Source organism: Prunus mume, linkage group LG2 (genome assembly GCF_029339155.1).
Source record: "Prunus mume cultivar Tortuosa linkage group LG2, ASM2933915v1, whole genome shotgun sequence".
In the NCBI taxonomy this organism is placed as follows: Eukaryota; Viridiplantae; Streptophyta; class Magnoliopsida; order Rosales; family Rosaceae; genus Prunus; species Prunus mume.
The window spans coordinates 16657671-16679586 of record NC_142699.1 but is presented as its reverse complement, the minus strand read 5'-3'; the positions used below and the strand labels follow the sequence as shown (position 1 = coordinate 16679586).

Below are 21916 nucleotides of genomic sequence, written 5' to 3'. Positions count from 1 at the left end.
CGAAACATTACTCTCTAAATCCTTGGCATCTGGATATTCTACCCGCACTTTGGATTATGCCACCGTTCAATGGACTCCACTAGCTTCTAGTTTAGTTTCTCTTCATTACAATTTACAATGGTGCCTCCATCGTGTAATGCTCTACTATTACCTATACGTGCGATTAAGCCTCAGTTTCTTTTTAGGGCTTGTCCAATATAGATCCCTACATTTTCTATTTCCTAGACATATACCCATCACTCTATAAATCTATGTGTAAAACCCAATTTCAAATTTAAATGACTAGTAGGATATAAGAGGTCGTAGTATTTCTATGTTTTTACATCATTGCCACCAAACTTCATATTTTATTTATAATTTATTTCAAGCATTTCATTAACTGCCATAATTGTAATTAATATACTCCCTATTAATAGCATATCAATCACCCCATTTCTTTTAGTTGTCATTCCCTGTCACATCTCGCCCCCTAAAATTACAACCAAAAAAAAAATATGTAAATTACATATCCAATAATGTACCTATGAAAAATATAATATAAATATATACATATAAAATATAGGTATATTATTTACAAAAAAAAAAAACAAAGTCAGTTACTTTGTAATTGCGTATATTTTTCATAATTAAAAATAGGTACACAATAATTTATATAAAATATAGGTACATTATTTACCCACAAGTAAATTATTTTACAATATACCTATAAATGTGTATAGGTACATTATTTGGAATAGATAATTATGTACACTTTTCATACTAGGTAAATTATGTTTTTCATAAAACAAACAAGTAATAGGTACATTATTTTTTCAACATAATTAGTATGTACAGTTTTATTCATAAACAATTATAAAGTGGATTATTAGTCATGTATAATTCATAAAAAGAAAATAACATAAACATTTTATTAAACAAAACGATTACCTAAATTTGAATTTATTGTTAAATTTTTTAAAAAATATTTCAAAATTAGTTCCTACATCCATTACAACCATTTGGAGATATTTTTGAAATTTGAAAAGTACTATAAATCAGATTTTATGCTTAATTAGGTAACTTGCTGAGTTGGATCCTAGTAATGGGTTTTTACTTATACAAATTGGGTATTATTTATAGGAACAAAAAGTGAAGGGTTTTAGGTACGGCAAATTGAATTTGAAGGGTGTAAGCCAAATTTACTATTCTTTTTATGCCATTACATCATCACATGTGGCGGCCTTCGTTTAGTTGGACAACCTTTTTCTAGGGTTATTCATTTCATTAGTTCCCGAATTTTCCCTGAATTTAGACTCGATTTGCATTTGAGTCTCTCAATTTCCAAAATCATTTTCGTGGTCCTTCAACTTTAGTTTCGTTAGGATAAATGGTCATGATGTCAATTTTGTTTACTTTTTATGTTAAATGCAGGGATAAAATTGTATTTTTATATTTAAAAAAATGAAAAAAAAAATTATATCTTAAAAATAACAATAAAAGAAAATCAAATAAAAAACCAACAAAAAAAAATCAAGTTTTGGGGAGTAGAAATCTGGATAGAGAGAGAGAGAGAGAGAGAGAGAGAGAGAGAGAGAGTTTAATTTTAATTTTTTAGTTTTTTTAATTTTTATTCATATTTTAAACAAAATAATACAAAAAAATCATTTCGCCCCTGCATTTAATAGAAAAGTTAAGAAAATTGAAGACATGACCATTTGTCATAACGAAACTGAAGTTGAAGGATCACGGGAACGATTTTGGAAATTGAGAGACTGAAATATAAATCAGGTCTATGTTCAAGGACTAATAAAACGATTAACCCCCTTTTGCTAATATATTTTAGTATATTATGGGACTTTGTTCTCTTTTGTTTTGCTTAAATTTTTATTTTTTTGGTTATGTTATTTATTTATTTATTCAGGTCAGTCCATTCAAGCTCCTGGGAACTTGCCAACACATGAAGATGAGGAATCGTTGTCCAGATTTCCAACAATTGATGATCGAGTCTATGTTTTACATCCATAAGTCACAGAGTCGACACGCGGGGTATTCATCCCAAAAAAAATCATTGATTCAGAGGGTTGATTCATAATTGGCCAAACAATTTTATTAAAACTCAAGTTAAGAAAACACACACCAATCACAAGTACTCAAAGGACCAATTAAAAGACGTACAAGAGCTCAACATGCTGATAAGATTGTTGTAGAATATTGTATATCTCTAAATTTTCAAGTAATGGTATTTTGTACAATACTGATTTACTGTTAATATATATTTTTGAAAGGACCAACCAATGACCCTTATTTCCAATTCTCATCCTAAAAATTGTATAGGTTGATGAATCAAAAAGGCCTCTTGAGCGCCTTAAAATCCATAGAATCAATGCACTCCAACCTCTCCCTGTGAATATTCAACACCTTCAACAACTCGGTGGCCTTGTCTTTGGTCCTCTCCGCACACCCTAATTGCAAGAGCAACAACAGCTTCTGAAAGGCGCCCACTTGAAGGACCTCCACAAGCACCCCTCCATCTTCCCTCTCCTCATTCTTGCACAGCTTCCAAAGAATGGATACCGAAAACTCAGTCGCCAAATCTGAAACCCGAAGTATCTTCTTCACCACAACGGGAATGGTCAAAGCATGATGGTAGGCCTTTTCCCTCCCTCCCTTGCTTCCGCAAAGTCCATCAAGAACCCCCAACGCCTTCTCGCAAATGCTTCGTTCGGCATCCACAAGGATTTCCGAGAGCAACGAGACCAATCCCATCTCCACAAGTCTCTCTTTGATTTTATCTTTCGAAAGAGGCGACGTGAAATTATTGTTGACCATGTGGTACATGACGACCAAGGAGGCTTTTGTTGAAGTAGGACAAACGGGTTCTTTGATCAACTTTACCAGTGCCTCTAAAGCTCCTTCGATCTCCAGCAAAGCTTCAATCTTTTGATGATCGGAAGAAAGAGTCTCTTTGAGCACCAAAGCTGCGTTTCTTCTGTGGGACAAATCTCCACTTTCCAAAAACCACACCATGCAATGCAATGAAGCAGCCGAGCCAAGATAAGAGCAGGCCTCCCCATCCAGTGGGAAAACCAAAGTCAAAGCCGACAAGATTTCTTCCAAGACGGCAACGTTTTGACGTTGAGAGGATGAAAGTGCAGCAAAAGCAGCGGCTAAAACGCTCCCCGTGCCACTAGCAACAACGCACCGCTTGTTGCGCTCGCTTTCTTTTGTCAAGGCCTTGATCTTCCGCACCAAATCTCTGCAATCATCCTGCTTTTGACCATGGCTGGCTGCTGCTGTAGTAATTCTGTAGAGAATCTCGGAGACCTGAAGAGAAGTGATTGGGATGCGAGGGGTGGGAATGCGTTCAATGCCGAAGGACTTTTTCTGAACGCACCAATCTTGAATCATCTTGCGGATGGTGTGGTTGGGAATGGGCTCGAGACATGTGAGGGCTTGGTTGGTAATTGGGCAAGTCAGGTTTCTGGCTTCGATCCACGTCTCTATGCTTTGGCGGTCGTACGTAATTCCAGTGGACAAGGTGACCGGATCTTTCATGAGGTCTAGTGAGATGGGGCAGCGGAAATGGTTTGGTATGGTGAGCTCCATCTCCACGTCGGCGGGCTCGCCTAGGTGCAGCTCCTTGGAGGCACGGCGGCCGGGCCTCAGCCTTCTCCATGACAAAGTCATGATTATTGAATTGAATGTGGATCTGAATTAAGTTGAGTAGGTATAAAGAGGATGGTTGTGTGTTTGTGTTGAATGAGAATGAGAATGGGTTTTCTATAAATATTATGAGGCTAGATGTTGTACGTGTGCAATGTTTAAAATAAGGACGCGGTTCAACTTTGAAACTGGGGAAAAGGTTTTTAAAATAAAATGAGGAGGAGGAGAAGGAGAAGGAATAATAAAGGAGCACAGAAGCTGGGTTTTGAATATTTGACCGTTGAATGTTTGAAATGGTATAAATGGAACACCGTCCGTCAAAGAGTGTGCTTGGGTTGGGTACTGTTTGGAATTGATCAAAGATCAAATGTTTGACTCAAAGCCAGTCAGCGCGGGTCGGTGGACTGACCGACTTATAGCCTCACCCCATTCGTATGGAATGGATGTAAGACGGATATGCGTTTGATTAACATTCTGAGCATACGGGCGACAAATCATATCCGTCTTCAACTACTTGGTCAAACCGTGGGTTTAGGCCTCCCCCTCGCTCTTTAAGTCGTTAATTAATATTTAGTAAATTGACTGTTATGTATTTGAATTGTCACCAGCTAATTTAAAAAGGAGCAACTGATGATGCCCGTTAATAAGCCCTCTAATATTTTTGAGTACAAGTTAAATCCACTAGGCTAGGCTAGACTCCCTTTAATATTAAGAAATTGAATTCATGGCTTTTCGGTACTAAAAAGAGCAACTGCGTATCCCCACCCACCCCATTGTGTCAACACTCAATCCCTGCCACCAATTTCCTTCGCTGGGTTGGATTAATGTTTTAATTTCTATTTCTTAAACAGATCTGTTTATAAAATAAATAAATAAATAAATATTGAAATTTCTATTAAAAAACCACCGGATTTTGAAAAAATAAATAAAGCAATATACATGGACAACGCATTTAATAGGGATAAATTTAGAAAATCAAAATTAGTTTGTGGAATGTATTAATGATATTATTCTATGTGTAAGCAAAATGACATGTGTAATGAGGAGAAGGAAGAAGATCCAAAAAAAAAAAGATTAAAGAGAATGTTTCTATAATTATTTTGAGTGAAATTAATCATACGCTATTTGTCTGCCCAAAAATTGAATAAATAATTTACAAATTTATAAATAAACCCAATCCTAGACATGTATTTATAAAAAAACTCAAATACTATTTAAATATAGAAACACACCCAAAATCAACAATTGTATATTTTTTGGGTGTGTTTATAAATGGATTTTGAGTGTGTGTAATGATGGGTTTTGGGTGTGTTTATAAAGTGTTTTAGGTGTTGGGTTTTTTTATAATTTCAGACCCCATTTTAGGTGTTTTAGTGAAACTCCCTAAATAATTTGGGGCTTGAGGTAGCTAACGTTGGGATGAGATGAGCCCAATAAGCGTAGATGTGATTAGAGGCCCATAAGGAAGTGCCAAGTGTCATGATTGATCAAATTTCACAGCCCATTGCAGGTCATAAGCGTCACATTGATTTTTGAAACCAATTTGAATGTTTCTCAAAATCCCGTGTAAGACAAGAATGACACAGCTGGTGTCACATGGAGACAGAAAATAAATATTTTAAAAAAATAAAAGAAGTCCCAGTCTAACCAACTAGCGCATAGAAAAGCTAGTGCAAAATTTAGAGTTAAAGATGAAGACAAGGATAAAAAGAAAAGTTTAAAAGGCAGATGATGACTTTCGACATAAACCAAACAAAACGAACATCTAGAAGGAGAAACCCTTGTGTGCTTTTTTCTTAGGCTATTATTTTTGTATTCGCATGGCAACTTGGCAATAATATAATATAAATAATTGGACTCGAACGTCAACAGCATAATCTAAGAAAATAAAAGTAGCCCACAGAAAAATAAATATTCAATTAAGCAATCAAATGATAAGTCATTTGAAAGAGGGTTAATGACGATTTTGGTACAATATAAAAAGTTTAAGGACGTTTGAATTGAAAATTTTAATTGGTTGATCAAAATGATAATTGAGCGATAGTTGAGGAACCATTTAAGTCATTAACCTTTGGAAGAATACAGACGAGGCATGCGGGATGTGCGGTGTACCCCACATTAGTCACTGTCGGAGTTGGAGAATATTCTACAGAGAGAGAGAGAAGATAAAACAAATGCAGCTGGCAAGCGTATCTACTTCCTTACATGTCGGACACGTGTCATTCATTGCCGCACTCTACAGCCTAAAAGAACAAAATAGAGGCTGAGCTGTGTCTTCTTGTTGTGGTTGTTCTGGGTTGGTTGGGCTTCCCCACCCCCTTGTCACCTGCTGATGGAAAAATTAGCAACATTTTTGCAAGTTTATGCAACTTTTTACTATAAAATTAGAAATGAAGACGTGACATTGATTGAACCAAACCAAAAACGATTTAGGCAAAGGCTCTCTCACTCAACCAGTCATTTTCTCAACTCTATTCTAATTACTAAGGTTTAAAATGTCAATGATTTTGATAACATTAGTAGTACAAAAATACAGAAATTTTGATGAACATATCGGGATATTATCAATATCAATAAAAATTGAATATAAAACACTGTAATTATACGAAAAACTTGAAAAAATTTCTTGAAACTTTGGAGGATGTTTATTTAGTCAATTATCTATTACTTTATCATAAAAAAAATTAAAAAGAAATGCATTGCATGATGAGTTTAACTAATTTAAGTTGATTATACATTGAGCTGACAAACACTATGAGTGTATAAAAATATGTAGTAATTAATGAAAGAAGATTAAACACACCTTAATCACTTATTTATAATGATTTACTACAATATTTTACACATTATACATTGCATAGTAAGTTACATGAGTAACTTAGTACCACATAGACTTCTTATAAGGTTCAAATTTGAGTTATTTACACTAACACCTCCTGTGGTTTTCAGCTTTTTCACAAAACTCTTTGAAGTTTTAGAAATTACAAAAATACATATTGAAGTTTTAAATTGTTTCTACAAAACTCATTTTCATTTATTTTTCATCCAAAGATTGATGATTTTATACCCAAAAAAATTCTCAAAATGACAAAGTTGGCCTTTGAGATGAGATTGCATATACTTCATTGAGGTTAATTTTGTCATTTGCATATGTTCTTTTTCAATGAAATCATCAATTTTTGGACAAACAATCAACAAAAATGAGTTTTGTGAAAACAAACTGAAACCTCAGGGTGTGTTCGTGTAATTTTTGAGACCTAAGGGGGTTTTGTGAAAACACAACAAACCTCATAGGGTGTTGGTATAAATAACTTTTCAAATGTCTTCATCATCTCGATATTATCGATATTTTAGCGATATTTTAGCCAAATATTGTTTAATTGTGAGAGAAATTATCGACATCAATATTTTCTAATATTATCGATATTTATACGATATGTGTATGGATATGTTCCAAAGTATCCTTGACCTAAATAAACAAGGGAGTTTCACTAAAACACCCAAAATGGGAGTTGAAATTATAAAAAAAACCCAACACCTAAAACACTTTATAAACACACCCAAAACCCATCATTACACACACTCAACCCATTTATAAACACACCCAAAAAATATACAATTGTTGACTTTAGGGTTGATTTTGGTTGTGTTTCTATGTTTAAATAGTGTTTGAATTTTTTTATAAATACATGTCTAAGATTAGGTTTATTTATAAATTTGTAAAAAAAAAATAATATCCTCGATATTTCGTCTATATTATCGATATTTTAGAATACACACATATGTAAATGTAACAAATATAAACTAAACCACCAAGCCCAACAAGAGGTATGAGCACTAAAGATACTCTTTCTTTTTAGTATTTCTCTTCTGTCTCTACTAATAATCTCCACAATTTCTTAAATACCAGAAATTTAAACTAATCTCAACATATATAAATAAATAAAAAAAGAGAGCAAAAAATATATATATCCCCTGTCATATCGGGAAAAATAAGCACAAACCTTACAAGAAGAGCAAACATGAAGCACAAGGGTGAAGGAATAAACAGTGCACTACAACCACTTGGAACCTTCAATGTAACTCAACTTCTTTTCTCTACCTTTACCTCCCATCCGATGATGTAAACGAATCTGCAAATCCAGATGGGCGAGTAGGTATGCTGGTTTGGGTATTATCGCCGCTGGCAAAGAACGATGAAGATGAAGAAGATTCATCAAGGTTGCTATTACCCTCAAAAGCCTGCCACTTCTTTAGTGCTTGTGGCAGGGTAATTTCGAGGTCAATTCCATACATATCATCATAATCTTCAGGTTCAGATGGTTTCCAATGCTCAACAAGCGACGAAAGTACATTGACTGCATGACCCATGTCAGGCCTCTGGTAGGACTCCCTTGCGGTGCAATGCCCAGCAAGCTCAGCAACCGTGCTAACACTAGAAAGGGTTTCCTCACTAATATCAATTGTTGGATCGATGGCCTTGCGGAGTGCATCTTTGTTAATCAGCATTCTACGGAACCATGTGACTAGGTGCAAGCTCTCCTCAGGCTGGCTTTCATCAATTGCTTTTCTCCCTGTGATCAGCTCCATTAAGATCACTCCAAAGCTATACACATCTACCTTGAGTGTCATCCGTCCAGTTGCTGATTTATCACAAAATTGAGATTTTAGTGCCTTGAAAATTTATTAATAGACTCTACGAGGAAATAAGTACAATAAACCTTATGCATGAATGTTGTGAGGCTATTAGCAGTAAAAAGTGCTGCACTGGATTAGAGTGTTTATGCTTATTTTGTATGGAAAAACAATGTTGAGACATTTGATCACTCCACGGAGAGGAAATTCCATGAAAGCCATTCCCTTTTTTCCTTAACCATAACACTTGGAAAGATTGACAAGGAAAACATTCAATTTTAACAAAAATAGAGTAAAAAGAAAATGCATGTACAATGAAACCATAAAATAATGAACTGACTGGTTTTGTTAACCTTTGAAATAACTGCCATGTAAAATTTCATACAACATGTTAGAGACAATAAATGCGTTAAACAGACTCAAACTAACAATATCATTGTTTTCTATATTCTTCGCATTCCTTGACTTTGAAAAATATAAACTACTTACTACTTAGCATGCCAAAATATCCTTGAAATTCAAAGAATGGGAACATATGTGCAGAGAGCAGTTGAATTAATTTAGTCCTACGTGTGTTGGCAAGCATACCAAAGTTTCATCCAGTCAATGTAATCATGTAATATAATGCAAGTCCCAACTTGGTGACATCATATTTTAATGATAAAGAATATCAGTTCCACAGTTCTCTCATGATCACTGATTTTTCTCTAGTGGTTTAAACTTTGCTTGTTGCTCAAAAGCATAATCATTGCAATATAGTCCCATACTCCTATTTCACTGAACAAAACCCTTCACAGGACTATATATATCATAGATTGTAAAGCAAACACTTTGACACTTCAAATTTGAAAAGAAGAGCGCATATAGAAAAACTTACCAGCATATTCTGGAGCCAAATAGCCAAAAGTTCCAGCTAGTCTCGTCTCAATTGAGGCTTTCCCTTCTGGAGCAAGACGAACTAGTCCAAAGTCCGACACCTTAGCACGCATATCATCTCCAAGTAAAATGTTTGAAGGTTTAAGATCCCTATGAATGAAAGTCTGGTTGGCTAAACCGTGTAGGTACTCAACCCCTCTTGCAACATCCAAGGCAATGGTCAGCCTTCTTGTCCATTCAAGTGGCTTCAGCCCGTCCTCTTTCCAGTTAAACAAATGTTGACTAAGAGTTCCTTGAGGCATGTATTCATAGACAAGAAGCCTCTCGTTTCCATCCAAACAATAGCCAAGAAGTCCAACCAAGTGGCGATGTCGGACCTTAGTAAGGACTGCAATCTCAGACTTGAACTCATTTAGACCCTTCCCAGCCACCACACCAGATTCCATCCTCTTCACTGCAATCTTCGTCCCATCATGCAATTCTCCCTTGTACACAGTTCCAAACCCTCCTTTTCCCAATATATTATCTTCGCTGAAATTATTGGTCACATTCCGCAAAACTTGGATGGAAATTACCATATTTCCAGCCTCAACCACATGAATGTCATTAGGTCCACTACTTGTGGGGCTATTATAGGACTCATTTCCACCGCCATTAACCCTAGAGCTAGCAACCGTGACCTTCACTGCATCTTGATCACCAGAGTGACGAGGATGAATTACCAATGTGTTTGGACTTTGCACTCTGCCAGAAGAATGCTTATGTTTTCTCTTAAGCAGACAGAAAGCAACAAACCCAAGTACAACCAATCCACCAACACTTCCAATGACGGCCCCGACAACCACGGCAGTCCTAGATTTCTTACCTGCACCATCTGACGGTGGGCCAGGTGTAGGATTAGGACCCGGAGGCGTGTTTGGCGAAATATGATCCTTGCCAATATCAGGGTTTCCCTCTGTTTTCACAATCACATTACTTTTAAAAGACGGTATTTTACCATAAAGTTGATTATTCATGAGATCTATTTCTTGAAGGTCAGGCAGTTGCGTAAGCTCCTTTGGTATGGTACCGGTGAGATGATTACTATCAAGTCTCAATGTTCGCAACGAAGTAAGCAGCGAAAAATTTGAAGAAATCGTGCCCGCAAGCCCCAGGTTCTGAAAATTGATAACAGTAATGTTTCCTCCATTACAGGTAACCCCCTTCCAATTATCACAAGCATCATTCTTTTTCCAACTATCTGCAAAAATTGTAGGGTAACCCATGTCTTTGACGATGGAAAGCAATATATTGACAAAGGGATTACAATCAGAACCAGGTTTATCATTGCAAAAGCTATTAAGCCCAGTCATATCCACCTTAACACCATCTCCAAACTTGGGCATGGGTCCTTGAAGCATATTGTTGGTCAAATTGACGGTAGTAAGGGAATTAAGACTCACCAAAGACGCGGGAACAACGCCCGTGAACTTGTTATCCCTCAAACTCAAAGAGGCTAAGTTACTCAATTTTGAAAAGTCCGGTATAGGACCCGTGAAGGAGTTACCATGTAACCAAACCTCATGCAAGTTAGTCATATTCTGTAACACATCAATGGTACCATTAAGCTTATTGGTACCCTTTTGGCCATTCAACCAAAGAGACTGAATCATAGAACCGGAAAAACTGGCAGGCAATTCGCCTTCAAGGTAATTGAAAGACATGTGCAAATCAATCAAACTTGGGAAATTGGTGCCAGTAAAAAGGTCGGGGATTTTACCGGTGATGTTGGCGTCAGTGGCGGAGAAATCCTTCAGCGCCGTGGCGTTTGTGATAGTGCCCGGAATCTGCCACGCCGAGAAGGGGTTGTAGTCGATGTCGATGCTGACGAGGTTAGTGAGTCCGACGAAGAAATCTTGGGGGAAGGAACTGAAGTTGTTGTTGTGGGCGAGAAGGACCTGAAGCGAAGTCAGCCCAGAAAGGCTTGGGAAGGGCCCGGTGAGTTGGTTGGACTGAACTTCCAATTGTTGCAAATATGCGAGGTTTTTGAGTTCCGGTGGAAGTGAGCCGGTGAGTTTTTGGTTCCCTATTTGGATCTTGAAGACCTTGCTGTCGCTTGTGCAACTCACTTGGCTCCATTTACAGTGATCGGAGCCGGACCATCCCAGACTGTTTGGGCCGATGCTTTTGCGCAGAGCTTCCATGGCTACTCCGTCGGGACCCGACTGGGACTGCACTGGCGCGTACAGGGGGAACAAAAGGAGCAGAAGAAGGAAAGAACCCCGGAAACCCAGATGGGGTTCCTTCATGTTTTCCAGAAAAAACCCGCGAGAAAGTGGAGGAAAGGGAAAAAAAACACAGAGTGTGATAACAAAGAAGGAGAAGCCAGAAAAAAGAAAAAGGTGTATAATCCTCTGGGGTTTATGGGTTGTGTTTAAACAATGTTGGCGTCAAATTATTTGGAGAATTAGTGAGAGGAAAAGGGAGAAGAAACGGCGGAGATTGAGGGGGGAGAGTCGTTGAATTGGGAAAAACCAAAAAGAAAGACGAAAAGGTGTTACTGGTTTAATTGTGGTGCAGGCAGGGGGTTGTTTGAATGATATTTTGATTAACGTTATGGCGTTTGGAAACAGAGAGAAATAGTTGGCATTAACAAACGATTTACGTGTGGTGTTTTCTTCTTTCCTTTTTCTCTTTTCCTTCTCAGTACCGGAATATCTTTGGATGATAAATATATGGAGATATTTTAATAAATTGATGAGCTGATGACACCTTACATATTTCTAGTTTTGTTATTTGAGTGCTCACGACGCACGCACCTTAGCCCTTACGGGTGGAGATACTCTTACACCTTATGTGTTTGCTGTCTTCCATTTAAATTTTCTGCTAAACAACAAAATAGGAAAACAAAATCTAGGCCAATATTTATTGTTTTAGTTTACGCGGACGGAGGGAAGAATAAAAAAACAGAAATTCATTAATAAGGGCATAATTGAAAATTTCATTGCGCGTGAATCCAATCATAAGCCAAAATCGAGCAGTAACGTAAGGGGATTTGGGAGGAAAAATTTGGGGGATTTTGTTGCCTTCTTCTCTCCCCTGACGTTTCTGATTACCCTACCCACTCACTGTCACTCTTATTTATTTCCTTTTATTTTCTGAACAACTTTCTTACATATTTTATTTTTATTATTTTAAATTCATCAGTAGTGGTCAACTCCTCCAACTCAACAGAGGGCTGGGTTTTATTTATATTTATTTTTTAAACTCCCCTCTTCATTTTTTTACTATTTTTCAGATGAAATATTCAATCTTAAACCAAAGTTAGGGTTGGGTGGACCGTCGTGGATGCTTATATTTATATGGTAGAGATATTGTGAATACGATAACGTCGAATTATTCTTTTTTTATTTGGGCCATTATAAATAAATAACCTTAATGGATTACAATCACCTGGTCCGATGTGACTTGTCCACATGTAGCATGTGGGTCCTCACATTTGTTTCCTTTTGCCACTTGCCGCCTGGAATTTGGGAATGTGGTCTCATAATATCGTCTTCATTTCACAACTGTTTTCAACTTGTCCCAAACGTATTTCGCTCGCCGACCTAATTTTCCAACCCAAAAAATGGTCTTAATCGTGCTTTGGTTCACAACCGAACCCAAAATAAAAAAAGCCGTCCTTTGGACCACTTCTTTTTATTTTTTTGGGTGATAGATTTGGACCACTTCGTTTGGCCCAAAATATTAACCCAATCTTTTTTCTTAACTAAAAATGATAAACGGAAGCCCAATAGAATTATTGTTCTCAAAGCCTACAATAATACAAAGCGGAAAAGCCCATCGGAACTCTTTTTACTTTACTTTCTTCAGGTCTCATTGCAAAACACTTGCTCCCTTAATTTCTTGTCTGTGTGTTTAATCTTTTGCACTACTAAACATATAAATTAATGATGTGCAAAAGTGGATGCCATATATGTATAATGTATGTATATTGTGTGATTAATTAAAAAAATTAGGAGCTAATTAAAGTTGGTTCACTCCTGATAATAATTTTCTTGCTACTGTAATAGTAGCTAATTGTGCTAATTTATCTGCTAATTAATAACTAAGATCACTCAAATTTGGTGTCCAGAAGTTGTGGTGTGCAGTATTACTCCACTACATACAACTCAGATTCCAAAAATTTGCATTTAAATGTTTGTAATTCAATAATATTAAAACAGGAAAAATAAAACTAGAGTTAAAAAGAATGAAAATGAATCATATATGGACATTTGTCACGTCTCAAAAATTTTAAGACTACTTACTGAAGATAGATATAGAATGGAATTTACTAAGGGTTGGCATAATTTCGGGTCAATTGGACTATATCGTTTAATTCGATCACAATGAATTGGGTTGGTCTAAAAATGAGCGGGTCTTGGGTTTAAAAAATTATAAACCACTATATACAGGTTGGAACTAAAATTTAAAAGTAAGCTTAATTTTGAGTTAACTCAACCGAACCGCTCAATCATAAAAAATTTGAATTGAATTGGGCTTGTCTAATAATGAGTGATTCTTGAGTTCCAAAAATCATAAACCGCTATATCAAATTGAATTACGAATTGAAACTAAAACTGACCCAACCCAACCCATGGCCACTGCTAGAATTTACAAAGGAAAAAGCTCTTCCATGCTTTCAAATATTCAGCCATAATCAATATGATAATGTACAAAGATCTACCATGAAAAAAGAAATGGAATTTTAAAAAGGACAATGCTAGGCTCTTGATATATCAGGAGCCATCCCTCCTCCACAGCTAACGTGGCTTCCTTAAAAAACAACACTTATACACTCCACCACCGAAACCCACCACCTATACACTTCACCACCAAAACCCATGTGGCCAAGCCACACCCAGCCACACCGTCGTCACTCCAAGCCACCCCTAGCCAAACCCAACCCATTACTGTCACCTCTCTGTTCTCTGTATCAATTCCCATCTCCTCTCTCTCCTCTGTATCGATTCCGGCCCAATCCGAAGGAATTAATGGATTTAGCCCCTTTTTGAACAATAAAATGCAGACAGACAATCGATGGCCCCTCTTCCAATTGGGAAGCCATCTGTTTCAATAAATGCTTTTGAGTTTTGAGCTTTGGCTGTGGTGGTTATGGAGGTTGTAATGAGGAGGGTGGTGATGATAGTGATCGAAGTCAGACCCTAAAATCGGTCAAGCTCATGTCTTTTGTTGTGATGTGAGAAATGCTCTGAAAATCAGCTTCCCAAAACCCTTCAATTGGCTACGGATTTTAAAGAGGGTAAAATTTCCTAAATCAGCTTTCCTTTCCAACTTCCAAGGTGACAAAGTCAACGAAGAAGCTTTCCTTTCCTAAAAATTTCCTCATGGTTTTATATTTGTTCCTGTAATGGTTTTATATTTGTAGATGTTGGTTATGATGAAACTCATAACTTGTTTATCTGTAACCCATCAACCAGATTCGTCCGCAAATTGCCTAACCCAGATTTTGTGGTTGTGGCAGAAACAGATTTTGTGCTTGAGTTAATGGAGTTGAAAGAAAAACAGTAAAAATAAAAAGAAGAAGAAACATGTGTTGTTTTTTTAAGATAGTGCAAGCCTTCTGTAGGTAATGAAAGTGGAATTCATTAATCACCAATAACCTGACCTCTCATGTTATTCAGAAAATATTAAACCTCTCACTTTTTCAACAAATAAAAACTTTTTAACAAATTTGTACATAAATTATTGTTATTGAGAAACCCTTTTTTTTCTTCACATCCTTTATTTATTATGAGAGCATATAAATCATCAAAAGTTCCATAACTATTTAGACTGTCCTTTTCAGCTTTCTGGTCGAGTCTCATCTCTGCGGTGATGCATTTCCAGAAGTACAAGAGAATATTTCATTACATTCCCAGAAGGTGAAAACGTAAACAGGTGTCCATTCATGACACTTTGTTTTGTAAGAATGATACAAATCAAGGTATTCGAACCTTTTCCTCAGAAGAGAGATGAACTCGAACAAGGCATACAAAAAGTATATAAGATTTACACAATTTTGCTTCTTCCCCTTCTAAGGATCCTATACATACAAGTGGGAATGGAGGAGGCTCTGTGGTATACATGTACGTGGATGCTAATCAAGTTAAAAGTTGGGAGTTGGTTAGAAATGGTTCTTTAAGAATCATCAAAATTATAGGACCAACTGTTGCCGTTCGCTGCAGGAACACACTTACACCAGCAGAATATCGAAAAATTGCTGGTGGTGACACCAGACCAACCAACCAACCAACCAACCAAGATGTCTGCAGATTTTGATTTTCCAGCTTATGTCAAGGAGTGGACAATCTTTGTCATGAATCTGAGCCTGGTTTAGATTTGAAGAACTTGGCAACGGCTTGATAGAGGTTCTCTTCCTCAAAGGGCTTTGAGACGTAACCATCCATGCCACACTTTAGGCACTCATCATAGGTGGCATGAATAACATCAGCTGTCATAGCTAATATTGGCACATGCCAATCACCCTTTCTTGCAAGGCCTTCAAATCCTCCATTCATCTCCACATTTGCCTTGCTCTCCATCTGCCGGATTCGACGGGTTGCCTCAAACCTGCAATTAAAGAAACATTTGATAAAGCACAGAGGCTAACATAACTAACAAATGAGAAGAACAAATATATCTAAAATAAATTACTCAAACACTGAAACATACCCATCCATTTCCGGCATTTGAATATCCATGAAGCAAGCATCAAAATTGTGTGGTAGTTGAAGCAATGCCAATGCAGCTTTGCCACTCTCAACACACTCTACATGAGCTCCAAACTTCTTTAGAGCACCTTCAGCAACTCTCCTGTTTACCCTATTGTCATCAACAACCAAAATTTTCTTTCCACAAAGCAGGCTTTGAAGGAAATTGCATCCATTGGGCACTTCCCTTCCCCTGTTGCCTCTTCTTTCCTATGCCCAGCACCTGTTGAAGACATGCAGCCACCATACTAGCCCTCAAAGGTTTCATAATCACAGTATCTGCAAAACCTGCTGCCCTTGCCTTATCCAATTCAGCATCACCAATATTGGTTGCAAGAAGGATCATCTTAGGAAACTTAAATATATGCCCGTTTGCGTTCTGTTTCCAGTCCAATTTCTGTATATTAAGATCGCCTTCACCCGAAACCCATGAATCCTTCTCAACTAGAACTATGTCTGGCTGGATGATATTTCTGCCATATACGATAAAGTAGTTCAACTCAGTTAGTCAAATTGTACTTATTTCCAAAAGTCTACATGCAAACTTCTTTCGGGTTCCTCAAACAAGAAATTTGGGAGGAATCTTCAAGTTTCAATATACAGTCAGTTCAATTGTTTTTTTTGAGAGCCTATACAGCCAGTACATTTAAATGTTCACCATAACAACAATGATGAGTTTTTCGCATGGCAAAACTGTACTCTCGCAATTAGGAGAGATTTTTATTTTATTATAATTTTGTTACCAAATTCTGGTTTTCAAGGCTTTTCCTTTGAATCAACTCTATTTCTAATTAATTAAATATGGAATTAGTTTTTCCATGCCACAATAGCATCAAATCATTGATTCGAAAAATATAAAACTATAGGTTCAGGATCAACTAATTATGAAGGGGAAAACAAAACGGGCATTATGTCATTCAACCAGTAAAGCACATATCGATGAATGCATGAAAATTCGAGACCATCAGTAACAGCGGTAAACCAATATCAACATATAAAAAGAGGGTAGTCTCAGGCTACAAGTAGCTACCCTGCCTGAAACCACAAGCAGTAGCATGAAATAATGAATTGTATTGGCATTTAATTTCTATTGACAGAAGATCACATCAGAATGAAAACATCAGCTTCATCACAGTTAGTATTGATACTTTTAAAAGATATAGCAAGAGTAAACCTACCCGGATGTCGCAGAACCATTTCTTCCACATAAAGCAACAGCCATCGTGATGCTACTCGTAACTTCTACCACGATTCCAAGTCTCTTTAAGTGGTATCTTGTCACAGCAGCTCTCACAAGTTTTTCATCAACTACTATTGCTCTCAATCCTCTAAAACCAGAAGGTAGATCCTCAGAATTAGGTTTTTTCAAATCACTAAATGCATTTTTTTTGCACGTCCGAAAATTAGCCGTGAAAGAAAATGTGCTCCCAACTTTAGGCCGACTTATGAAGTTTATCTGACCACCCATCAGTTCAACCAGACACTTACTGATGCTCAAGCCAATACCAGTTCCCCCATAATTTCTAGAGGTTGAACTGTCTGCCTGCATGAAGGGCATAAAAACACGTTCCTGGGCACATAATGGTATACCGATTCCCGTATCCTCCACAGATACCATCAAAGTGACATGCTCCAAAGCTTCATTAGTGGCAGTCAGATTACTTGAAACATCAGTTCTGTATTCTTCATCAGCAAGCAGATGCTGAAACATATCCCAACTATTCCGGTCATCAGCTGCTTCACATCCACTTAAGGTTTTAAACTGACACCCATCGGATGTCAGTACACCTTCATCTGATCCTCCGTTCAAGTAAGTCTCTGATTTTCTATTTATCACGACCTTTGAGGACTCAGCTAGATGGACTTTGACAAAAATATGTCCTCGTTCAGTGAACTGCAAAATGCTTAATACAATGAATATCAACCAAAAATCAAGAATTAGGCGGGCAAGCCAATGCAGAACCATGCGTTGGCAAATAAAGCACGAAGAATTCCACTTACTTTAATAGAGTTGCCTACAAGATTTGTAATTATCTGTCTGAATCTCCCTGGATCCCCCATAAATATATCTGGAACTTTATCGGAAACAAACACTGCTAGCTTCACTTCCCAAATACACGTCAGAGTCGGAAGATTTGCAAAGGGTGAAAGGGATCATGAATTCCACCATCCATTGAGAATGAAAGGAACAGAAAGTTGGAAAATGAAAAGGAGAAATTAGATGAAGTATGACAGTTCATATTTCACAATTTAAGAACAATTAAAATGATCATAAGAAAAAATAACTATGAAAATGCCACCATGTCTTGAGGCCCTTTAAACTTAATAATGCCACCATAAAAGCCAACAACAAAAACATTGAAGTAACTCAGAGCTGCTCTTATTGAAGCCATTGGAACTTACCTCTATACCCTTATTTCTAGAATTTTCAGAAAATAAAGACAGGACATCATCTAGTATCGATCGAATGCCAAATGGAACTTCTTCCAACTCTAACTTGCCAGCATCAATCTTTGCCCGGTCAAGGACCTCATTAATTAATGTTATCAGTGCCTTTCCACAAGCTTGAGCAGTTCGAGCATAGTCCCTCTGGGTTGAATTTAAAGATGTATCTAAAAGCAACGCAAGCATTCCTGCAATCATAGACAAAGAAAGACTGTACCCCTTACAAGAAAGCATTCACAGACTGATAACATAATATTGTTCTGAAAACAAAATCTTAAAAAAGGGAATCTGTCAGCAGCCTACCAAGGATTCCATTCATGGGTGTTCTAATTTCATGAGAAACAGTAGCAAGAAACTGACATGAGAAAAGAAAAAGACAACAGATCAGAAACATGGCATTTAGGAATGAACAATGTTTTGGAAAATGTTGGGTACAGCACCTGGGACTTGGCAACATCGGCAGCTTCTGCTCGAACTTTTAATTCCTCCATTTCATGGAAATCATCCTCAACTTTAACAATGTGCATTGCTGCTCCATATAAGATATAGCCAACTAAAAAACCAATCACAAAGAATAAGAATGCAGTGTTAAGCGCCGTCCATGACGTGGGTGCCTTCTGATGATACCTGCTCAGCATCCAATTATGAGCATCAGCATGACAAAACCGCTAAAATTCTCCATCTATTAATAGTTATTGAGTGGGTGCCCTTACCTACATATCATCTGATGTTTTCGGAAAGGATCTCCAAAGTCAAGCTTGCTTTCATGCATAAGAGATGTGTCACCATCTTGATATTGGTGACCATACATGATTAGGGGATCAGAAGTGTTTGTGACATCATATACATAAACCAAAATGGCCTGATTCCCAGCAAGTTGCCCAAGCAAATTCTCCACTAGGGACTCAACATCAAAGGCTCCACCAAGGTACCTGCATTTAATTGGAATTCATTTTATACACACACATCTACAACTTCCAGATAATAATGCAAACACTTGAAAATGAGAAAGGAAAGTAAAGACTTCCTTCCACTTAAATCATGCCATATTGTAACCGTTGCAAGATTGACGAACAAATTTGCTACAAAGTACTGTATATATACGTGAAGCCTTCAGCAATATCAAACTGAAAACTACAAGGCATGTAAACCAAAATATTCCAATTGTGCTTAATTTTCACAGAATCACTGAAAACTAGAGCTGCTGGTGGAGACAACAATCCAGAGACAAAGCTTGGGGGAGGGGTTTCTAGGTGGAAAGTAGCTGTGGTAACAGAGGTCACTTGGAGAAAATGGCCATTTGGCATTGGTCTGAATACACAAATGTATGTACCAATGGATGGGTTGCTAACTTCTGTGTAGATGCAGGAGATGGAAAAGGCAAAAATATATGCAGGTAATCATAACACAATACAGAAAGCATTTGAAGAAAAGGATTTCAACAGTTCTATACTTGTATACCAACTTACCCAGCCGCAGCTGCAATGCGCTCCTCCACAGTTGGGTTTGGAGGGAGCTTGGATTTGTAAACAGGGAAAGTCAACACAACACCAAGATGATGAGAACCCAGCAGCCTGAAAGGACTGGTTAGAACAGCTTTTCCAGTAGCCCTAGCTCTCAAAATGTTTTCTCTGTCCTCCTGCATCATGCATTGGGGAAAAGAAATTCAAAGGTCAAATGAAACGCCAAGTCTATGCTCTGATGGAAGTACATGGTGCTAAACAATGTAAGCATAATGAAGGTAAACATATCCTACAGTTACCTCCCCAGACATCATGTCAAGTGATTCAATGTAAGAGACCGTTTCCTGCGAGAAAATTACAGGTGCATACTCATCTCGGACAGGGGAGGGTTCCCTCTCCATTGTCTTTATCGTCCAGCCATGTTGCCTCTCGAAATTTTCCCTATCCGAATCAAGCACTCTTTGTGCATAGGCCACCCCACTTAGAAGAGGCCTCTCAAAGGCAGTTCTGGCAGTGTATTCAGCAAAAGTTTCCTGCATTTTCTCAAATACACAAAAACCAAATCACACGCGAAGTAGAAACCAGCGATGCCACATTCAATCATATCATACCCTCCCCATAATCTTTAAAAGGAAGATCTATTAGGAACCATATAGCTTAAATGAACCAAATTGTACTAGTTAAAAACATATCAGCAGCAACTGTAAGAAGTTCCAATTTTTTTCCCTCTCGTCTTCCTGAAATTTATAGCAAAACAAACATTACCCTGACAAGTTATGATCAAAATTCAAACGCATACCTGATCAATTGCTGATGGGTTTTTGTAGTAATGGAATGTGGAAACAAGGATTGCAAGGGCGTGCACATGATTAACGCTAACACTGAATTGATCTTGCAACATTCTTGCCCTCTGATCACACATACTACCAAGAACTTCTACCCTTCTCACTTTGTTATCAGCATCCATGTAATTGTAGATTGACATGCTCAAGAAAAACATCACAATGATCCAAAGTATAAAAAGTTTTGGGAACCAAGCCCTGTAGGCTTGAACAAAAGTGTAACCCTTTTTAGTCCCCGTTTGCTCATTCAACCTCACAGCCACAGAGTGGTGGCTCTGCATCTTCAAATTCCCACCCATCAGCACCAAATCAACTTCTTTGCTTCTTCTTCCTCTTGTTTCCTCTTTACCCATCTCATATCTAAGCTAAAAAAGAACCTCGAGAAGTCACACACTTACATACATATATATAAGCACACTTTCTTAAAGTACCGGCTGTTTTTCAGACACTTTTTTCTGATGTAGAAAGCAAAAGGGTACTGCTAAACTATAAGTAAATTATTATCACAGCACAGCATTGTTTTGCGGATTAAAACATCTGAAAGCATGAGCAGGTGAACACATCTCCTACTGTGGAGTGTGGACTTTCTTCGCTCAATCACTGAAATCCCATTTCTATAGTATAAAGAGAGAGAGACCAAGAACTCAAAAAGAAGAATTCTCAATTCTCAAGAGACAAGCATGGCTCTCAAAAGATGGGAAAAATAAAGCTCAAATTTCAAAGTAGTCTTTCTGTTTCTCTCTCTTTAAAATGGGTCTGTCTCAGGACTGTGAAGGCTAAAAAAGAAAGATTTCAAGGACCAAAAAAAAACAGAGAGCTCTAATCATGGCCTCTCAAAACGTGAAGTTTAGTTAGAGGCATCCAGACAAAGAAGGAGCACGTTCACTGTTTTTCTACTATATAATAATGGAAGCCTCAGATTGACCCGAAAACACACACAGCTAAGCACACAACACACCAAGAGTTTCAGAGTGAGAGAGGGAGAGAAAAAGAAATGGGGTTGTTGTTGTTGAATTGAAAGAAACCATCTTTTACCTGTACAACTGTAGAAAGAGATTGGCTTGGTGCAATTCACTGAATTTATAAAGAGAGAGTTTTGGTCTGGGTCGTCTTGATCTGAGGCTCTTTCTTTATTTTGTTGGGTTTTCCAGTGTATAATAGTAGTTTTATGACTTTTTATGCTTTGCTTTTTAAAGCAAACTGAATCGAATTTTTTGGATTTTCAGAGATACGCTCTTGTCTCCCCTTCTCTCTCTCTCTCTCTCTCTCTCTCTCTCTC

General features: G+C 37.4%; 2 protein-coding genes and 1 pseudogene across 3 annotated transcripts; all 3 read right to left on the bottom strand.

Moving 5' to 3' along the window:
- Nucleotides 1-2060: 2060 nt before the first annotated feature.
- On the bottom strand, nt 2061-3841 carry LOC103320971 (U-box domain-containing protein 21 pseudogene; annotated as a pseudogene). The gene has a single exon (XR_016124703.1). The product of XR_016124703.1 is annotated as a U-box domain-containing protein 21 pseudogene (transcript).
- Nucleotides 3842-7473: 3632 nt separating this feature from the next.
- LOC103320973 (Leucine-rich repeat protein kinase family protein) lies at nt 7474-11700 on the bottom strand. Its single transcript, XM_008222712.2, has 2 exons — nt 9155-11700; nt 7474-8285 (listed from the first exon to the last, which is right to left on the bottom strand). The coding sequence occupies exons 1-2, from the start codon at nt 11439-11441 to the stop codon at nt 7747-7749; spliced, it is 2826 nt and encodes a 941-aa protein (XP_008220934.2). The 5' UTR covers nt 11442-11700; the 3' UTR covers nt 7474-7746.
- A 3597-nt stretch (nt 11701-15297) lies between these two features.
- Nucleotides 15298-21800, bottom strand: WOL (CHASE domain containing histidine kinase protein). Its single transcript, XM_016792397.2, is given in 12 exon segments — nt 15298-15747; nt 15850-16073; nt 16075-16360; nt 17066-17781; nt 17889-17987; nt 18291-18520; nt 18636-18687; nt 18773-18959; nt 19046-19264; nt 19802-19971; nt 20095-20328; nt 20595-21800. Coding segments are annotated over 12 exon segments (3069 nt in total). The 5' UTR covers nt 20991-21800; the 3' UTR covers nt 15298-15491.
- Between the last annotated feature and the right edge of the window lie 116 nt (nt 21801-21916).

Coding starts and splice junctions, on each gene's coding strand:
- LOC103320973 (XM_008222712.2), bottom strand. CDS start 11,441: ATGAAGGAACCCCATCTGGGTTTCCGGGGTTCTTTCCTTCTTCTGCTC. Junction 8,286..9,154: donor TTTGGCTCCAGAATATGCTG/GTAAGTTTTTCT, acceptor GTGATAAATCAG/CAACTGGACGGATGACACTC.